The 22,016-nt window shown below is 39.9% G+C and overlaps 1 protein-coding gene and 1 pseudogene across 2 annotated transcripts in view; one reads left to right on the top strand and one right to left on the bottom strand.

Moving 5' to 3' along the window:
• The window catches only part of sh2d3cb (SH2 domain containing 3Cb), a 53,086-nt gene that overhangs the window by 3,597 nt on the left and 27,473 nt on the right, over positions 1 to 22,016 (top strand). The window contains exons 2-6 of the mRNA XM_085295473.1: positions 3,758 to 4,487; positions 11,761 to 11,800; positions 12,940 to 13,068; positions 16,193 to 16,587; positions 16,958 to 17,055. Of these exons, the coding sequence (XP_085151599.1) occupies positions 3,758 to 4,487; positions 11,761 to 11,800; positions 12,940 to 13,068; positions 16,193 to 16,587; positions 16,958 to 17,055 (1,392 nt within the window). The remainder of the gene's footprint in view (positions 1 to 3,757; positions 4,488 to 11,760; positions 11,801 to 12,939; positions 13,069 to 16,192; positions 16,588 to 16,957; positions 17,056 to 22,016) is intronic.
• On the bottom strand, positions 17,915 to 20,972 carry LOC146563095 (UDP-glucuronosyltransferase 2A2 pseudogene; annotated as a pseudogene). Its single transcript, XR_014894714.1, has 2 exons — positions 20,559 to 20,972; positions 17,915 to 20,454 (listed from the first exon to the last, which is right to left on the bottom strand). The product of XR_014894714.1 is annotated as a UDP-glucuronosyltransferase 2A2 pseudogene (transcript).

Here is a 22,016-nt window from a genome sequence, read left to right as displayed (position 1 = left end):
ACTGAATCTGAACTCATTCATACCTTAGATTATTTCAGAATAACCATTCAACACAACATGCATGTCTTTGGGCTGCGGCAGGAAGCTGGAACATCAGGAGAGAACACATGACACTAAAGAAGTGCCCTGAAACAGGAACCTCTTCCTGTGATGCGACATTGCGACCCACACCATGATATGATAAAATACATCTTCTTTAACATCTGTTGATATCAGTCACAAATATATTGAGCATTAAAAATCCCCCCAAAACCTTAGTGTAACTTATCACAGGTTACATTTATAAATATTATAATATGGAACTGTATCAAAGCGGAGGAAGTAATCTAAAGCAAACATATTTGAAAATGTCTTGTATGTATGGTACATAAGACATGAATAATATTACTATATATTAACTCTTAGTAGAGCTGAAGTAGAAAAGTAGTAGTAGAAGCACAGAGACAGTGGTATTAGACGAGTCTGGTAAAAGAGGCTGATGTAAGTTTATTTGTGCAAGCCCGTAAATGAATGTGCTCTATTGGCGCTCGTTCCAGTGTGTCCGCTGTTGCTTTGTCCACTGTTCCACTTACAAACATCTTTTTGCTCCATTGTTAACGAAGCATAGACGTGCCTTTGTGCTGTTTGAAGGGACAGCGGCCCGGCTGAGCGCACAGAGCTGAGCTAAGAAAAGACAGCGAATTCCTGCTGACAGGACAACAGGCCTCTGTGCATCTCTTCTTCTGCTGCTTGACTTGGTAGCTGTCTTATAAAAACTGATTTTTTGAGGCAGCCTGAGGACATTTATTCGCTCTGTGAAAACAAATCAGCTTCAGGCTTCGGGACAACAAAAACCTCCAATGGAGCTCAGTTGAGTAGTTTTAAAAAGTTCAAATTTTAGAGTCACGTTGTTGCTTTAAGTGTCACGTTGTCCTTTGACATTTACAGAAATAGCCAAGGATCATAAATGCTGAAGTGAATCTGTTTGCTGCAGAAAAACATTAATTTTGGAACATCGTGGCATTATTTTTCTTAACAGAAATTGGCAAAGGACGTAGCTGCAAATTTTGTAAAATCTGCTTGTCTGCTGTTATAATTTGGCACTATATACATAAATCTGATTAGAGTTAACAGTAGATAATTTTTCCTTAGTTCCTCAAAGTAATTGTATCTCAAAGAAAGCGAAACCATTTTAAAAACAGAATGAACTCAACGCCTAACAAGTTCTTTGGGATTTTTGAATGTTTCTACAACCAAGCGAATACAGTTGCTACCAAAATAAAACAGGAAGTGCATGTCAGAGAGACAAAGCATGCATTGACAACAAACAGAGGGAGACAAAGGGAGTGAAAAACAGTCCAGGTAGCAGGCACGCACAGTCGGGCCTGGTCTGGGCTACTTTTGGTACGTACGGTTCAGTTATGGCACCATCAGGTGCTCTGTGGGCATAAAGCAGGTCAGGCATGGGTTATAGAAAGTACTATGTGGGCCAGATGTGCCCCAGATGTCACAACTGATCTGACCTCTGGCTCAAGGTTCAGTGTGGTTCATAGAAAACCACAGATGTGGGCCATATCTAGGACAAATGTTCACTTCTCTCTGAGATGAGACAGGACAGCACTAAAAAACACAGAGAAGGGGATGAATTAAGTAAAAACAGAAGCAAAACTGACCATAAACTTAACAAAACCCAACAGTATAATAAGGAATAAATGACACAAAGGGAAATGCCCATATCTGTTTATTGGAAAGAGAGGAGGTTTTTAAGTTGATTGTTTAGTACTACAGTGTTTAACTTAACTCCACTGAGTGGGATTTACTCTAAAATATGACAGGCAATAAAGAACATTTTCTCATTTTTATGGTCATGGAAATCGATTAAGAACAATGTGGAAGTGACACATGCTGGCTCAAGTGTAAAAGATAACATCTACCCTCCATCAACCCCATCTTTGTATCTCTCTCCAAATCATGAGTCCATGTTTAGCTGCTGAATTAAATAAACAACAGTCAGTGCCTCCAGAGCCTAATTGGTCCTTTGGGAAAACACTTGAACACTGGTGAAAGTTCGGGAGCTTCACCTCATAAGAGAGAAACAAGGGTACGATGACATTCCTCAAATGCCTCCAACGCAAAGAAAACATGTTGGTTTGCAGCTGTAGGTCTAAATAGGGACATAATGGCTCTGCACTGATGCTAATGTGTGTTTAAAATGTGCATGTTCATGTCACTAAGGGGCTAACCCAAATTAAAAAGATGACCCTGTGCAGGGATCAGCCAGTGCATCACTGCAAAACGAGCCAGATTAAAATCATTTTGTCGCGTTTAATCTTGATGAATTTGGGGTTTTTCAGTTTTTAACACACACGTTGTGTTTTCCTGTTTTTCTATTTTTTAAAAGATAAAAGATGACAAAGAAATTGATTGAACTCACTCAGCAAGCAAAAAAGTTGAGAAACTCTCTGACTAAAGATCTAAAGCCAGAGAATATAAAGACGTCATGAACTAAAAAAACAATTAAAAAAAAACTGCATGTTTATGTTTCTAAAACAATTCTGATAAACAAGCTTGAAATCACAGACTGTATACAAAAGATGGAGGCTACCATGATGTCCTTTCTTTTTTGAGCTCTTATTTTGAAGATAATTTTAAACACAGTCTCACAGTATTTTAAAAGGATTCCAGGAATAATCAGACTAACAATGTTGCCTGGTATGAGTTACGGTATGAGTCATCTAAAGATTTTACTGAGTAAACGTCTATTAGCAAGTAACAAATCTGTAAAAAATAAAACAAACATGTGGGTATATAAAGTCTGTGGTTCTGACACAAGCCTATCACTGTTCCTAAAAAGGTGTTGTTTACTTTATATATATATGGTTAGGTTTATATATGGTTTATATATATGGTTTAGGCCCTATAAAGGCACTACTAATTACTCGGTTAGGGTTTGAAAAACACGCGGTTTTTCTGTGGTTTGGTTCAAAATATGAGGTTACAGGTCGACTATTGCATTTGAATGTGATGCCAAGAGCTTGTTGCTATTGCAATTTGTGACATGCTGTGAGTGAGAATGAGCCCTGCTGCACAAAACCTTTGGACAGAAATGTGAGACAGCAACAGCTTTGAGAAAACATCTGTATACGACACAACAGGGAGGAAACAGCTGGCATTTTAGGTCACTGCCAGGTGTTTCTTTCTTCTTGTTCTTCTTCTTTTTCTTTAATAAAACCAGACCTCATACAGGGATCTGACCAGGAAGCCAAAAATCACAGTACACTCTATACCCTGCTTACCCATCTATTTCACTCTAAATGGGACTAACATTTACAAAATGAACATCACATTTTATTAAGCAGGTCTGTCGCTCTGTGTTAGCCCTACGTCAGATTGGTGACCTGTCCAGGGTGTATACTGTGTCTCGCCCTATGATAGCTGGGATAGGCTCCAGTCTCCCTGCGTCCCTGATAAGGACAAATGGAAGAGAATATGTGGATGGAGGACTTTAAACGGGCAATTAAGACCATAAAGTCACCAGCAAAGTGTATACTGATGTCATAGATTAAATCAGAAGAGGCTAATTTTCTCATAGTCTTCTATACATTCAGACATCTTTATGCAACCAAAGGAGTCGCCCCCTGTTGGCCATTCGAAAGACTAAAATCACTTAGGCATTGGCTTCTGTGTTCTCCATCTGCGTAATTTAAAAATGCTTTTATTAATGTTTTTGCACTTAAAAAAAAATTAAACTCCTTTTTAACTAACTCTTCTTCTCCAGATTTAAAACTGTTCGGGAGCCTCTCCAACCTCTCCTTCCGCCGCTCAACAGGGAAGAAGAGCACCAAAGCGTCCCTGGAGTATGATGGGAGCTTTTCCGGGGACAAATCTGCAGGGATGGGCAACCAGTCAGTGGACGACATGGAGTCCTGCCTCCACAGCCCCACCTACGCTCGCTCCTGTGAGATGTACACACATGTGGGGACTGTGCCTCGCAATGACAAGCAGAAGAAGAGCTTCAAGGGGCTAAAGGAGAAGAAGACCAAGACAGAGGAGGAGGAGGAGAAAGGGATGAGTGAGAGGCAGGGCAATTTGAAGGCGGGAGAGCATGTCCGGGACTCGCCCCTGCTTGGTGCTCTGACAAGCCTTAGTGCGAACAACATGGAAAAGCCTCAGCCTGCTTCTACGTTGGCCCGGTCACTGCCAGTGACACCGACATCCAGCCCGACTTCACCTTTGACCTCAGAATCTGACAGCTGTGATCCTGCTGTGGAATTTTTAACCAGCAGTGAGGCATTAAAGAGCGAGAATGATTTAGAAACAGCCAGAGAGCCTTCAGTTAAGAGCCACAAGGCTGCTTCGAACCAGGATCTGTATGTGCCGATGGATCCTATAGCTGAAACAGCCCACAGCCACCTGGACCCCCAAACAGAGAGACTGCGAGGCGTCACACGTACACAGGAAACCACCACAACCATGAAAAGCTCACAGGAAGTGGAGTATGCTGACAAGTGAGATGTTTATTTATTTTTCTCTCAGAAGATGCAGGTCAGAAATACACAGCCTGATTGTTATTCAGGCAGTCAGTTCATATCAGTAGAAAAACGTTTTTAGTTAGAAACATAAGAAAAACAGACTGAAAATTCACAAAAGTGTCTTTGTGAGACTTAAACTATTAGTAGAAAATAGTAATAATCACGAGAGATTGAAAAAGGTCATGTTTCATGACCTCCTGACACCCAGCTGCTTGTTAGTGGAAATTAATTTAATATTGAGTTGACCTGAAATAAATCAGTCACTTAATCGATCACTGATCTATTAAATTATCTGTTTAAAAAGAAAAAAGATATAAATCTTAAAAATAGAGCATAAAAATTAAATCAACTTAAATTAAATTAAAAAATAATATAAAATGCACAACACTCTATAAGCTCGAGTCACTGAATCAAATAATGCTGGATGAAAATATTTAAAATGAATAGATCTAAAATGTAAATATAATGAAACAATAGAAAATATTGTCTGTAACAGAAGAGACAATGAAAGTAACTCTGTGGTAAAATAATAACTAATTAATTATCGAAAAGAAAGTAAGTAACATTATGACACTCTCTAAAAAATAAAACTCAAATATTCAACACGTGAAGATTAAAATGCACTGTGAAAGTGGCTGTCGCTGCGGACATGCGCAGTAGCTCCGCTCCCACTCACCGCGGCTATCAGTCAGCTGGGCGAAGCCGTGAGGACTAACCTCGGGACAAGATGTGTGAAGTTGGGGACTTAAAGTTAAGCGCGGTGAGGAGGGAAAGGTGAGAAAACCGCTTCCGCTATTAACTCTTTATCCACTGATGACACGGAGCCAGGCTGTGAGATCAGGGTTTGTGTTTCTTGAATAAGAACACACACAGTTAGTTTTTTCTGAAACAGTGAGACAGTCAGAGAAAACTATCTGTCGCGATCATCTGTTAATCTGCTTCGGGGAACAGTCTCAGCTCCGAGGCTTTGATATTTTTATCCCTTCGGTCGCTTTTTTTTCGTTTGACGTATATTTGTAAAGGCGGAAATAGAGGCGTGTTTTTGGTTAGTTTGGTGCCATAAAACCTGAAACGAGGATCAGTAAAACATTTACTAGCTACAAGTCGACTTTGAAGTGAGTCGGCTTGCTGGCTCTGGACCGGTCTGTTAGTTACATAAGCGGAGGAATTTGATCCTGCGCTGCTTCACTCTGAAGAGTGATAAGACTTCTTTGGCAGAGATGCAGCAGCAGGTTTAACTTCGTCTCTTTTCCACCTGACTTGTATGTCCCGCTGCATGCTGTCACAGGTTTGCGACCTTGTGTCAGTCGCTTAGTGCTGGCTTCAAGGAAAAGCATCCCACCTTCTGCTGCTTTAATCCAAATTATAAAAGAAATGAATGATTCTTGTACAAATAAAAGGCTATGAAAATACTTAAATGTTATGGCCCTGCAGGTAAAATTCTATCTTAATCAAGCTGAAGTAAATGATTATGTCTTCCCAAATTGAACTTTTTGGTATTTTTCTTTTTTCAGTACATATCGTCCTGTTATTCCTGTTAACATTATGCTGTAATTAAGAATTTAGTTTGTAAAACTGTGAAAAAAAATCATCAGAATTTGACTTTAAGTTAGTTTTCGTTTGCAAAGATCTGTTTCAAGCTTCTAAATGTCACCAAACATTTGAGTAAAATAGCGAAGGGACGGTGTGATTCGTGTAGATGTAATTATATCTGATACCAGTGCATTACTGGAAAAATAAAGCTCAGAGGTGCCAAAATTTTACAAAGTCAGAATCACAAAAATGCTCAAAATATTGAACAAAATATTGATACGTCCAGAATCTCAACTTAATATACAGTTCATCGGACAGCTGTAATAACAGGCCTGCTAATTATCACCAGCCTGATCATTTGATTTGAACTCGCTTAACCTGCTAGAGTGAAAGTAAAAGGAAATGTGTCTGTATCTATAAAAAAGAACGTCTGAAATGACGAGAATGATGAATATTTGGTTGTTTTACTTAAAAAATCGGCTTATGTTGTTTCATTATGAAGTCTTATTGTTAGCATTTTGGCTCCTGTCATTTTATGTATTTATGTTTTGGAGACAGAAATAACCATATCTGAAGGAAAAGGTGTTTGTCTTCATTCATAGACTGTACGTGTGCATCACACAGAAGACAGGTACCTATCAACTAGTGCTAAGAATATCAGTCACCAGCACTGACGCTAACACATCTCGGATGTTTTGTAGCAGACAGAAAGTCGTATTATTGGTCAGATAATTCTATTTAAAACTCTCCAAAAAGCACAAACAACACAGACACAGTGAGTCATGTTTAAGAAGTCCAGTTAGGGTCGACGAACACCCGTTCTTTCAAACTCGAAGCTTTAGGAGAAAGAAGATCTCCCAACCAAAAATCCTCAGTATCTGTTAAAAAAAACTAACATTAAACGGCTTTAAGACTCACATCAGCATCGAAGGAAAGCTTTTAGTTTGATTATTGACTTTCAGTAGCAGAATAAGAGGAAATGGTGTCCTGTAGCTGTCAGGGGAAAAGGCTTTAAGTTAATTGGAAGTTGCTGGTTTGAAAAGACGACCGCTGTATGGTCACACTTGTTGAATGTGCGTGTAGTGAAAACATAACTGGATGACTTAAGCTGTTTGTCACAGGAAACCAAAGACTAACATTTTTTTTAAATGCCTGTTTGTCTTTTTGAGAACCAGTCTGAATTTTGTTATTCCACATTTCAACCCTGCACCCACGGGACACTACAAAGCCTTAAGATGTAGACGATGGTCTTCAAACCTCAGTGTGGGACCAAAACACCGCCATGTCGGACACTTTTAGATGTGGTATCGCTAAACTAAGTGACGTGCGTTCATGTGGATGAATGCCCTCACAAAGATATTTAAACAAACATGGCTGTGTTGGTGTGTGGGCCCCGTCCCTGCAGATAGAGTAGAGCCACAGTCACAGTAGTGGACTCACTGAGAACAGGAAAGCGATGGGAACTCTTCATCCAAATGACCAGAAACCCATCAAGTTTGAGGCATATCCCGCGAACGATCGATGAGACAGGCGAATTGGAGATTTCTCAAATTATTAGTAAGTAGTAGTAAGAGTAGTTTTACCCGCAGCGCAGCCGCAGAGGTGTCATATCAGCTTTCAGCTGTTCACAGTTTCGGAGGAATTGCACTGCCCGAACTCAGCACGTTCTGAATTCTCACCTTATTGCAATAAAGGAGGTAATTCAAGTTTAAGAAGCCATCAGAGCAGAAGTGGTCACTGAGGCTGAACTTGACCTGCTTTTGAAAAGTCATCCAGGCTTGGTGACTTTCTTTTTCCACTCTGTGTTTGTTGCAGTCAGCCTCAGCTCTTTGCAACTAATGTCGTTATTAGGGAAGCGTTAAACCACAGGCAGAGTCTCTCTGACTGTGTTGCTGTTGCTTGATGGCGTAACAGCTGCTGGCAGTCGGAGCAGGAACTGCTGTAAAATTTGGTGCTGGTTTGAGGAGTGCAGCCCTGAAGTGGAGGGAGTTTCCCCTCATGGATAAGGCCACTGCAAACAGTCTTATAACTTAACAGTGAACAGACTTTAACTGTGGTTCGGTCCAAGTGTGAAGAAAAAATGTGAGCAGAAGAATATTGACCATTTGTGACAGTATCCTGTCCACGTATAAGTGGATGTTGACCACTGGTTATAAGCTGGTTATAAGCTTATTCTTAGATATAGCTGCAGGTCTCCAGTTTGTCGCCTTTAAATAGAGATAAAAACATCTATCATTATATCTCACATCAGGTGACCTGAGCCGTCTCCTTACAAAGACCTCAGGGTTGAGGGCGCTACTCTTTTATCCTCTGGGTTGCTTGAAAAGTAGTGAAAAATTTAAACACAATCACCGGGCAACCACCAGCTTTTTTCCTGTTCTCAAGGAGGTTCACATCCTATTTTTACAGAATTCGTCATTAATAAGTAATAAGCTACATTCCTCATTGCAAGGAAATGACTGAGTCATTATGTGTTTTGAATGGAAAAATCAGCTTAACTTTTTTATAAATAATTACATGAATATAACAAATATATAATAGAATACAATATAAATGTTCTGAACCTGCATTTATTGGTTAAGTAATAAGCTACAGTCAATTACAAGATAGATAAAAAGAAAAAGTGTAAAAAAAAATTTGCATTTGCACTTTCAGTATTTACTGCTATCACTGTGGTCGTTTGCTGTCACCCGATATCTGATCCACATCGAACGACTGTATCCATACTCGCTTTTGAACCATTTGGAACATTTAGAAGAGGCTTTCATTTATTTTATTTTATCCTGTGAGGGAGAGGTGCTCTCTGTTTTTATTTGCTCCAAGGATCTCAGAATTGGAACATCCTGATACTTGGAAACTTGGAGTTTTTCAGTCCTGAGTTTGAAAAAGCAGGTATGGAGCAGCTTTTACTGGAATGAATGGGGTGCCGTGTTGTAACCTGGGAGTTTTGTCTTCGTCTGACTTCCTGTTTATTATATTGTCCTCAATAATGCCATAAAAATACCCTCCTCCTCCTTCCTAGCCCTAAAGGGTTTAATCTAATAATTAAAACAGCCAGTGAGCGTTGGCATCATTCCCAAACAGCACAAGCAGTATATCAGGGCTTAAAATCATCTGCGTGGGGTTTAGTTTTTGAATGCCAGCGCGTTTCTCATGCTGTATGTCCACATCTGTGAGTGTGTGCTGCCTGTTCTCAGAGTTTGTATTTGGGAACAAAAGGTCACCTCCCTTGACTCTTGGAAGTATGCAGCCAGTTGAGGAAGAGCAGAGAGTTTCACCCTGCCAGTGTGCTGTGTTTCTGCGCTGACATAATGCATCAAAGCTGTCAGAAAGAAACAAAGCTTTTGCTTTTTGGGAGTTTTTTTTGTTTAAAGCATCATTTGAAAAGTGTCAGTGGTCCTCTGGGTGCTGAGTTTAGTTTTGTGAGCCCCACAGGCCTCAGATTTGGTGAGGATCCAGCTGTTGTGTGGATGGACATCATGGAGAAAAAATGTTTCTTTTGCTTCAGTCTTGAAAAACAGACGGTTTGCAGATACGAGCGGGAATATTCCCGATCCTCCCTGGAGGAGTTTGTTGGGTTGCATGTTGTTGCTGGGCGGTGTCGAATGAACTCACTGCTGCTGTCAGAGAGTTTCGCAAGAGGGCCAATGGACAGCAGACAGCATAAAGCATGTACAACTTCTGCTGCTGCTACCAGAACTAACTGATAATACTGCTACTCACTTATCAAGATATGGGATTTTTTAAAAAATCAAGTAAATTATGATGACAAACAATAAGGAAAACGTGCTGTTTGAAAACAGGGCTGTTGGATTTCCAGCCTTTAATCAAGGCTGAACAATAAAAGACAAAAGCTGAATGTGACCGTGATGACAGTTGTTTGCTGTTTTATCTGATAGCATAGAGTTGCTATGTCAATGACCACGACTCTGCAACAGTTTAAACTCTAATCTTACATGAGTGCGACAGGAAATATGTCACAGTAGATGAAAATTACAAAACACGTTGAATGTTTGTTGAAAGTTGCATAAAATGTGGTTTCTGGAAACAGCAGGCGCTGTAGACCCCCTGGCTACATTTAGTAGTTACCTGACTCAGACACACTGAATCCTGTGGAGCTTCAGTGGATGATGTAGCAGTGTCAGCTATTTCACCACCTTGCAGACTCTACTTTGATTCTGACGCGTCGCAGAAGCGACCCTCTTCTCGGCAACTCTAAAAATAGTGCCAGCTGTAGCTGCACAGAGCAGATGGGAGGTTAGGACGACATGGTATGGTGTAAACATGACATGCAAACACTCAGCTCCAGTGTTTTAACTGACTCCCAGCTATAGACTGTATAAAAGTTGGACATAAATATTGTGGCGTCTCATACTGGTTAGTAAAACACCGTCATGAAGCTTTGAGCTCAGCGGCCTCTTGGTAGTTTGAAACCAGACATGACAGGCGGAGGTGGGCGGGGGGAGAGGTCTGACTGAACCACCCCACAGTTGCTAGTTAACAACTTCTCAATTACAAGTCATTGGCAGCTGATCAAGCGGCGGGCGATTCTCTCTCCTCTAACAAGGCTCCCTGAGAAACACGAGAGCTATACTGAAACTTTGATGTTTTATGATTTTTTTTTAATAACATGCTGACGTCAGCCATTTTTTTTTATTACAATATGATCAAGGGCAAATGCTTACCCTACCTAGGTACTCGTGACCCCCAAGGCCTAGCTTACTGTTGTGAAGTTTGAAGACGATCCATAAAAACTTTTTGGGTAATATAAAGTTTTTAATGATTGTCACATTTGCTGTGATCTTTTTCACCTAAATTAAATCAGCGCTAGATGCTGTTGAAGACACAAAATATGAGAATCATATGTTAAAAACACTAGACTGCTAACAGACAGACCGATTACATACTTGATTACAATATGAGCTTAAAGTAGAAACTGAGACCAGAAACTATTTAAAATTGTGTTTAGTGAGGTCATACAGCAATGCGCTGAGTGCTGTTTCACATCGACTTCTATACAACGTCTTTGTCCCCCTGGTGGTCATTAAAAAGAATACACATTTAGGGCACTACCACTTTGGCTTGACTTTTCCGACACAGAAACTAGTCATTGGTCCCAGATTCTTCCTGCTTGGATCTTTATTGTATGTTGGTCGATTTTTCTTTTCCCATAGCTGCTCTGTTGATCTCTACTGAGCAATTCATGAACAAAGAAAAAAAAACAACTTAATTTATTCAGAGCAGCCATCATTCATGAAAACACAGTGCTTGTATCGCATCCAATAAATAACAAAAAATTAAAAGTAGAAGAAAAATAAATAAACAAATACTAACCTGACCAATACAGGATTTTAAAGACTGATACTGATATTTGGTGATTTAGTTTTTTTCTAGCAGACAGATGAAACAAACACATTTTTCTAAAATGTGTTAATCGTAGTTATTTATTTATTTACTTGATTGACATCTGCTAAACTCTGCTCAGATCACCTAGAGCTTATTTGTGGCATTGGATGTGTTGAAGAGAGAGAACCCTCTTCTATAATTTGCTTAGTTCAATATTTATTTTGCCCTGTTATTAATACCTCATTAGACTCTTTTTTTTTTTTAGAAACTTTCCTGTGAATTATTAGCTGTTAGGTAACTGGGGACTCTTACAAGAAAAAGTTCAAACTAATATTCTTAATAAATCAAACTTGTTTCCTTTGTTTTTTAGGCATCAGGACATGACAGATGGTGGAGGAGAATATGTGAAAGTAAGCTTACCTTTTTGTGCGACTTTAAAGTACATTTGACTCTCATTTTGATTCAGCTTCCTTTTGCTTTCTCACTTCCTGTGGTCAAGCCTTTTTCCAGCTGTATATGGACCTCTCAGCAAACCTCTGTGATTCCCTACACTCGGCTCTGTGGCTCTAATTCAATCAGGACAGTGACAGAAAAGCCTCGGGGAATGCAGCCCCTCTGCGGTGACATACTTTTGAGCTGACTTGGTTACCGCTGGAAATGGTGGCGTCTCGGCCGGCGGCCTTGTTTAGGAAAGGTGGAGAGAGACCCGGAGAGCAAGATGATTTCCACTCCATTGACTTATAATTAGATACTTGACAAACACACTTCTCTAAATGTTACAAGCTGCCAGTGAATGATAATGTTAATGAAATTAGAGCTGGAGGCTTCCAGGTCTTTACCTCACAACACACACACCATCTTATTTTGTTTTGAAGTGGTCCTGGCCCCGTTCCCAGTCTTTGATTCCCAGTTCAACGGGGCAAACCATTCTGTCAAAGAAGAAGGGGGTGGGAGGTGTCAGGGACCAGAAAAACAACATGTCACCTATAAAGCTGAGGAATGTGTTTGTGTGTGTGTCCACACTCCCAGTATTCCCAGCTTGTCCTTAACATAAATTTTTGTATACAGTAGCTTCTTCTTCTTCTTCTTTTTGCATAAAGACACGACAGACAAAGGCCGCTGAGCGATGACCCCCATCTAACAATGACGTTGCCACAGTGACAAGGCCAAAACTCCAGCATGGGTCTGGGTTTTGGGCCTCTGGTGCCGCCACTGTGGATGCCAGTGTGGGAATGCCAGAGCTGTCAATCCTCCCTCTCTCTATTCCTCCTCCCTCATCCCACTCTTTCCTCTGTTAACAGACATTCACACAAAAACAGCAGAGAAGGCTGCAGATTGGCTACATGCTTGTATTTTAGCCATTTCTTTAAAAAGCCAATCTGGTTTACATTTTTTTTCAGGAAGGAAAAACGCAGGAGATAAAAGACTCTGCTGGGATTTGACCTTTAGCCAGCAGAGGTCACACAATGGCTTAAACTCATGTTGTTGCCTTCCTGTGTTCGTACATGGGGAGGTTGTTTCTCAACGTGCGCCTGTCATGTCTTTTAAGTTCTCCAAGGAGAAGTTCTGGTTGGAGGCGCCGTCTGAGAAGCTGAGGAAGCAGCTGGAGGAAGAGCTGAGGCTGAGCGGCACAAACCTGAAGAGCCACGCTTGGTACCACGGATGCATCCCCTGGCAGGTCTGCCTCTGACATACGCACATGCAAATACACACTTTTTTTTGCAGCTGTTGCATGAAAATGTCATAATTTTTAAAAACGCTTCTCATTACTTGTGTCATTTAGGGGTACACAAAAAGGATATGAATAAAGGATGTTTTTAGCTTTCATGCATTAAGGTCAGACAATGTTGAGAGAATCAGTTCTGGACTTTATGCACTGTTACTTATGCAGCACTCAGCAGTTGTTCAATGTTTAGGCATCGAGGGGTACTCAGTTGTTACGAGACAATTACACAGCGTCACTTGCATGGAACTGGGCATCACACGGGCCAGACTCTAATGGACTGTTTAATTTTGACCAAGCATTTCCAGGGCTGCAAAAAGAAACCAACACTGAAGTGACAAAAACATGCAGTTCCTCTAATGGCCACTTGAGGCTGACGCCCATGTCAAAGTATATCCAGCAAACAGACATGTTTACAGCCTTGTTCAAAAAACACTATTGAGCTCTCTTATCCACTGTATGAATTTTATTAATCTTAAGGGTATGACTGTTTTGAATGACAGGTGAGTCAACAGGTAGACCCAACAACTACCTGCTAGGCCTGACCTCCATTAAATTGACTCACCGAACTAGACCTCTCAACCATGTTTGGTATCTTGCGGAGCACTTTTAATGATGTTATCTGGCAAATAATATGGCTTGCTTTGTAGTAAATACTTTCCATGAATTTGGTTGTAGGTAGCATTAGCTAGTAAGTTTAAATATGTATGAATATTCCAGCTCTAAGAAACTAAGAAATGTGGTATTGACCAAAGACGAAGCTTCAAAATGCAGAGGCTTAAATCAGTGGGTGATCTCACAATGGCTAGGTCTATTTATAGTCCAATTGCCCAACTGTGGTTCTGACGGCTACGTCAGGTAATATCTGGAAAAGTACATGTGGGGGAGAAAAAAACCAGTTCCCAGCATCTGCCCTGCAAGCAAGCAAGCACGTGTTTTCACCACAAACCAGCTGTGAACATTACGTAACAAAAATGGCTTTAGTTTCTTAGTTACTGATCGACGTCACTACAGACTAGAGCGTGGGATAGTAATCGATTAGAAATGCAGCAATGAAACAAAAACAAGAGAGTGGAAATAGTGGGCGGTGGTGGTTAAGTGGGTGTGAGGATGGTAGTGAATGGGGGGAGGGGGGGTATGCTCTCAAAGGTTGGTTTAATTTTAGTTTCTTTACTTTTCCTTTCACTTTTTTAAAACATTGGACTCCAGCTGCTTCATCACCAAAGTTGCGAGGCTTGTGATGAAGCAACTGGAGCTAAAGAAAATTAGTATACTTAACCAATCAGGGAAACCTTCAGGAGTACTACACATCTCCTGACCCAGAGTGTAAGTGAGCGTGAACCAAAGAGTCAAAGTTTGTTTTTCAACACGCAACAAAAGTCTTGTAGGAGTGTACATTTCCATACTTGTTCATACAGTCGAGCCCACTAACGGAAAAATATTTTTCCTGTGATGTGCTCTGTGGGCTGTTTCTTCACCGAATCGGTTGTTGGTTTTGTCAGATATTTGTCTAGGCTGTGAAAGGAAAGGACTTTTAGGTGTTCTCCTTATTAGAACAGGGATTGTTTTGTGCAGATATGTGTGAATATGAAAGGTTTAGTGTTAGATTGTTAATCGGAATCTACACAGGTGATACTGAGTAACAAAAAAGTAACATAAAGAGTAATGTAACAAAGTAGTTCTACAGAGAATAAAGAAGAAAACTAAAACATAAAATGAAGTTTAAAAAATATGCAATGCACCTATCAAAAAGTCAGATGTATCCAACATCCTATGATGGCAGGACAAGCTGATAGGCTGATGTGGGAATGAAGGCTACCTGAAGGGAAAAGGTTGTTGTTTCAGGGGAAAAGCGCATGCTGGTTAAAAAGCATCTTCAATCTAAGAGACTAATGAGCTCACTGAAGCATGGATAACTATATCACCATTAGAACACCTTTTCTTTTGCATCTTTTCTTTTTCTGTCAGATTTGCTGCATTGCTTCCTGATAAAACAGAGAGTATCTTTGGGTTTTAAAAAACATATTATTAAAGCAAGCTTGTTTTAAAGAAATGCATTTGCCCCATCCAGCTAGAACTGGATTCAGAGCAGAACTGAACAATCAGAACCTGTAGAAATAACTTCCATCAGTTTTCTTAACTGCTTATCCAGTTGAGAGTCAATGGAGCCTGTCCCAGCAGACAGAGGGTGAAAGGTGGCTACACTCTGGACAGTTTGCCGGTTTATCGCAGTGCTAACAGAGAGACAGAAAACATTCAGATTCGCAAAACCCAGAGAGAACCCATACAGTCACAGGGAGAACCTGCAAACCCCACACACAGCAAAGCCCAGACTGCAAAGCTTACTACAGCATTTACTCAGATACCACAGTCATGTAGCTATTAGGCCACAAGGGGGAGCGTCTGGCTAAACTTTGGAGACAGAATGATGTTAGAAGGAGTTCAGGTATACTTTATATTACAAAACCCCTTCAAAAGGTTTTTCTCTCTGTTCAATACATGCCAGCCTCTATTCTTAGTTTTCATTTTAAATACAAAAATCAAAAAAGCAGAAGCAGAAACGTTGATGCTTCCACAATTCTTATAAATCATTTAGTGTCAATACAAAAAGGGAATTTAGTGAAATAAAGGTCAGCATGATAATGTTTGGAAATGCGTGTTTATTTTTCATGACTCCTGTTTATTTAAATTAGTTTGACTTTATTTTTCCCCTGGTGGTTTCACCCTCCAGCAGCAGCCCTATCCAAGCCTCAAAGTTTGAGAAACACTTTCAGGAATGAGATTTAAACTAACTTGGATTTCTTCCTCTGTGTCTGAGTGTTTAGATGTGCAAATGTAAAAAAACTTTCACAAATATTGTTTACATCACTATTAAAAACAGATACATTTTAAGTTATGTGACTATTATTGTATTTTTTTAACCCAATTCATTCCAAGCATTTTTTGAAATAAAATTAATATATCAATTAGACAACATAAAATAAAAGTCAAACATCACACTGCATCTTTAATCACATCGGTATAAATGTAAAAATGATGAAACGTCTAATAACTAACAGAAATTAAAACATCTGTTCAGGTGTCGGAGAGCCTTGTGGTGAACCATGGTGACTTTCTTGTCAGGGACTCTCAGTCCAGTCAGGGTGACTTTGTCCTTACCAGCCGGTGGGAGCAGAAAACGCTTCACTTCCTCATCGGGAAGGCGGTGGTTCAGTCCGCTGAGACGTACACTCGGGTTCAGTACAGCTTGGAGGGCGAGGCCTTCGACTCCTTACCTGCCCTTGTTCATTTCTATGTGGGCAGCCGGGCGGCTCTGACTCGGTGGAGCGGAGCTCAGATTCACCAGCCAGTCAACAGGACCTTGCCACTTAGCTACCTGGAGACGGCTTTCCGCACCACTGCCGTCACCTCATCGGGTCAAAGGGGGCTGAGGAACGGTAGCATGGGAGGAGAGGAGAGGGTCTGTCCGAGAAGGTGCGGTTCCACTTGTTTAATTCCTTTTAAGTTACGATTTTTATGTGTAACATAATAAACGCACAGCGTGAACTCATGTGAAAAACTATGGCACACAAGGACTGTAAATGAATTGTCTGACTTTTGATTGTTTAAGGCTATAAAGTTTATTTTATAGTAAGAAAGAAAAACATAATCCAATAAAAAGTTTGCCACGTTGAATTTCTTGATTCACTTGGGGAAAAACAATGGAGGGCTTCATAGAGCAGTTAATTAAAAACATGAACTCATCCTCTTTACAATCTTGTATTAATCTGCTACAGTAAATGTGGTGGATGAAATTAAAATGAGTACTGTGGTTCTGTAATATGTGCCATCTCTCTCCATGTAGTCCTTCCTCTAACAACCACAAGGAGGCAGACGTGAACAGGGAACAGGATGGCCAGCTGAGTCCTGGAGAATTGTTTCTTTCTACTCCTTCTAGCCGCTGTAAGTTAAACTTTTTCTCTTCTTGCCTCACAGCTTGATAATCCCTAAATACTCATCAGTATTATGAAAAATCAATAGTACAGCAGTAGGAAGAAGGTCAAAAAAAGAGTCTTAATTGGGTTGTTATTGCCCCAACAGCCTGGTCTGCCTGGCTTTTAGTCAACAGCCAGGAACTTCAACCTGATTCAGAGGATCTGTGGCTGTTTGCTCTCTGGCTTGTATAACCTCAGCAGCAGGTCACTTGTGTAGACCTGGGTTAAACCCTTAGACACTTTAACCTTTTAACATTTTTCACAATCGACATGATTTTATGTTTTAAATGTAGTCATTTTGCTTTTCCAGTAAAAGATGACATCTGATGAATAGTAAGAGTTAAAAGAAATCATTCAAAATTTATTCAAAGCTTAAAGTGTTTCCTTATCCAGAATTTAGATACTAAATGTGCATTAGTTCAGTCTTAAGAGAAGCATGACAGTGGACAGGCTGGACACAAACATAGTTGCTGTAATCTAGCTGATGTTTAATGCAAGGATGGGTCTCTGAGTTTAATGTATGATTATGTATAATGTATAATGAAGAATATTTATATTTCAATGTTTTAAACACAAAAGGAACAAGGAAACAGAAAAAAGAGCAAAGTATAACAAGATCTGGGCAAGAATAATCAGGAATTCTAATAAAGACATCAGGCTGTTGATAAAGGTATGTATGTATATATATATATATATATATATATATATATAGATAGATAGATAGATAGATAGATAGATAGATAGATAGATAGATAGATAGAGATATATATATATATATATATAGATAGATAGATAGATATAGGTCATTGTCCTTATTTTTCAACAGGACAATGACCTAAACAACACCTCCAGGCTGCGTAAGGGCTATTTGATAAAGAAGGAGAGTGATAGAGTGCTGTGCCAGATGGCCTGGCCTCCATAGTCACCTGACCTAAACCCAATTGAGATGGTTTGGGATGATATGGACAGCAAAGTGAAGGCAAAAAGGCCAACAAGTGCTTGTGATCTCTGGAAACTCGTTCAAGACTGTCGGAAAAGTATTTCGCGTGACCTCATGAAGCTGAACGAGATTATGCCAAGAGTGTGCATAGCAGTAATCGAAGCAAAGGGAGGCTATTTTGAAGAATCTAAAATCAAAAATATTTTTTGAGTTATTTCACACTTTTTTGTTTAAATTCGGTATGTGTTTATTCATAGTTTTGATGCCTTGACAGAGAGTCTACAATGTAAATACTCAAGAAAATAAAGAAAACCCATTAAATGAGAAGGTGTGTCCAAACATTTGTAGACATCAAAGGTTTAAAAGACAAAACTATTATTAAGAATTTAAATTGTGTTTTTTGAAGCTGCAAACTAATTAGATAGCAGAAATCCCAAAATCATGTAGTAATTATTAATATAGCAAGATTAATAATTACATCAGCAATAAAAACATTTAGCCATTTTCTTAAATAACCAATCCTGACAGATTGTGATTAATGCTGACAGGTAAGACAGTGCAACAGTATGGTTTTCATTATATATATTGCACACTGTGTCTGTATTATGGTAAATATAATGGCCAAATTGCGAATGTTTTTTTTCCTGTAATTACATTTTAATTTCATTTAACTTTTTGAAGGGTACATGTATGGATTATAAAGATTATACATAATCAGTAATGTCAGTCAGCAACATTGTCTTGTTTATCTGTATTCACACTTGACAAGATGAAAATTCAAAAGACATTTATATTGAGCTCATTTTCAGAAACGAAAGTGGTTACAAATTTTGCAACACAATCATCATTCCTTTTTGACTTTGTTTCTGTAAAATAATTTACGCAACAGAAACCTGACTGCTGAAACAAAAATGGTAAATACTAGCAAAGTAACTGCCAGCAGAAAGGCTGCCACATCGATCGAGTAGTACTGGATGCTGGACATCTTGTAAGACTCCGTCCTTAAGTGCGCCGCTCCTTTGTGCCGCATGACAAACTCGATCCAGAACATGGCTCGGTCCAGCGGTTTCATAGGCTGATCTCTTTGGATGCTGGACAGCTCCTTCATCTTCTCCCTGTAGGATGGTTGGTAGAGTACCTCCTTTAGCGCCTCCAAGAAGTTTTCTTTGTTCACTGTTGCAATATCAAGGACTTTGGCCACACCTTTTGCTTTCATCCTGAAGAAGTTATCAGCCTGGTCAAACAAAAGGGGCAGGCCAACCAGGGGCACACCGTGGTAAACGGCCTCCTGTATCCCATTGGTGCCTCCATGGGCCACAAACACTCTGGTCTTGGGGTGACCCAGGAGGTCATTTTGGGGCAACCAGTCCAAGATTCGCGTGTTATTACCAAGGGTGGATGGTCTTTTGCCTTTGTGCCTCCAAATCACCTTCTGAGGAAGTTCTGCAAAAGCAGCAGCAATGTCTTCAGCGATGTCCTCTGGAAGTTTTTCCACTATAGATCCCAGTGTCATCACAATGACACCATGTTCACCTGAGCTCTGCACAAAGTCCTCTAGCTCTTTAGGCAGGGGCTTGGAGGGTTTGCACTGAAATCCTGACATGTAGACAACGTTTGGCATTGTGGGTCGAGGGAACTCAAAGGTGAAATCGTTTCTCATCAGCCAGATGTCTGCTGACTGAAACAGCTCCATGTAATGTACATCACTGCCAAAATGACGATGGACAAATGGTTTGTAGTTTGGTTCTGTCATATACCAATTTTGTAAAGTTAAGAAGAAAAAGTAGAGCATATTCTGGACACGCTGAATGAAAGTCATCTTGTCAGTCAGCTCTGTCCCTGGTATGGGAATGTAAGAGAGTGGGGAAGGTGCAATTGCAAAATGGCCTTCACCCTGAATAGTCCATCGGACATTAAAGACAAGTGGAAGACCCAAACGATGAGCCATAAGAACACCTGTACCAATTGCAGGATCAGTCAGAACCAAATCATATTTGGCATCACGGAGGCTCTGCATCAGCTTGGTATCCTCAAACATTCCCTCCACCATCTCAAGCACTTTGACATGCATTTGATACAACTGTTTCACTAAGTCATGCTCCATTGATAATCGAGTCCACAGTGAAGCACCTTGGCGACGCATGATTAGTGTTTCCATTACAAATGCCTCAAAGTGCTCTTTGTTAAAACCATTCGAGAACTTTATAGTGATGGTCTTGTAGTGGGGGGACTCTGACTTGATGTACCAGGTGTCGTTTGGCCGCACCACTGTGACTTCATGACCTCTGGAGTGAAGCTCTGCGATGATGATATTCATGTTGATCCAGTGACTTCCATCCACAGGGAACACCAAGACTTTCCCTCCATTTACAAACAATGTGGAGCATAGCAGCACTGCAAGTGCCAGCAAGTTTGGATGGCACATCTCTGAAAGAGTCAGACAAAGATGTCAGGATGTTAGATCATCTCTTATGAGGAGATGGAGTTTGAGTTTAAAAGTTTGAATCACCCTAATAAATAAGGAGAAATACCTGAGATAAAGTTTAAGTTGAGAAGATATGGACTGGCCAATATTTAAACTTGACCACTGGATGTCAGACGTATTTGCCAGCTCTGCTTTGGTTTTGGCTTAGATAAGATAAAAACGTAAATTTAAAGGTTAAGATAAAGATGTGAATTATTATCTTAAAGTCATGAGCCTCTTACTCACAGCAGTGAGCATCTCGTACAGTTGACCTCATTAGTGATAAGTTAGTGACTTTGCTGCTAAATTTTCATACCTTTTTAACATCGCAGTCACAAAAAGCAAAATAAGAAATAAGAAACTAAAGTGAATCTCTAAACACTATGAGATTGTCCTTCAAGTATGGGCTCAAAATGTGGTCATAAATATTTTGTACTTGTAAAAAAGATTTGTGTGTGTGTAAAAAAGATTTGTGTGTGTGTAAAAAAGATTTGTGTGTGTGTAAAAAAGATTTGTGTGTGTGTAAAAAAGATTTGTATGTGTAAAAAAGATTTGTATGTGTGTGTAAAAAAGATTTGTGTATGTGTAAAAAAGATTTGTGTGTGTGTAAAAAAGATTTGTATGTGTAAAACAGATTTGTGTGTGTGTAAAAAAGATTTGTATGTGTAAAAAAGATTTGTATGTGTGTGTAAAAAAGATTTGTATGTGTAAAAAAGATTTGTGTGTGTGTAAAAAAGATTTGTATGTGTAAAACAGATTTGTGTGTGCGTAAAAAAGATTTGTGTGTGGACTTAGAAAAAAAAACCCCTGCAAGTTACAAGTACGAATTTTGACCCTATTTTTCTTCCTTTCATCTGATTGGTCAATGTCATGTCAATCACAAATGTAACAATCCAATCAGAGAACAGATGGGTTTGGATGTCGGAGGGGCGCTTTTTTTGAACTGCAGGTCTTTGAAGGGAATAAATGCCCTTTTACATGCCAACCCAGCGTTTTCCTTCATCACCACGAAGGAAAACAGTCTGTGGTCGTCCGAGTTTGGTGATTTTTGTGTCACAGGTCTACGTGTTTAATACAGGGACTTCCACAGCCTTTTCAACAGCGCTGCGGACCGCGGGGTGGGGGCGGGCAGTGTTTTGGAAATGACAGTCTTCATTACAAAGCTTTCTTCGTTATGAATTAGCATACATGTTTTTATTGAACATTTGAAGAACCAGCAAAAAAACCAGAAACTCTTGTAGAGGACATAAAGTCAGAGATAGAAAAGACAAGGAGCAGGTGCATCTAGTACAGGTAGAGCTGCTGCAAAAACCCACAGAGCCCAGCAGCCAGCGCAACAAATTCTGGATCCTTTGCTTTTAGTTAGCAGTTAGCATTAGCAGCACATCCTGCGTCCGATGTGAAATGACTTTTATGCTGCGCACTGTGACTCACAGCAATGGTCCTGGGTCAGCCCTGACTTTGTGTTAAACTAATCCTAAAGTAATAATGGTATTTCTAACCACTGATATACCACAACTTTATC

Source organism: Mchenga conophoros, linkage group LG12, assembly GCF_057382185.1.
Source record: "Mchenga conophoros isolate Kocher_MC1m ecotype Shallow Benthic linkage group LG12, M_conophoros_male_GT1.1, whole genome shotgun sequence".
Taxonomy (NCBI): Eukaryota; Metazoa; Chordata; class Actinopteri; order Cichliformes; family Cichlidae; genus Mchenga; species Mchenga conophoros.
Note: the sequence above shows the minus strand (reverse complement) of the source record. Positions and strands in the feature narration are given on the sequence as shown.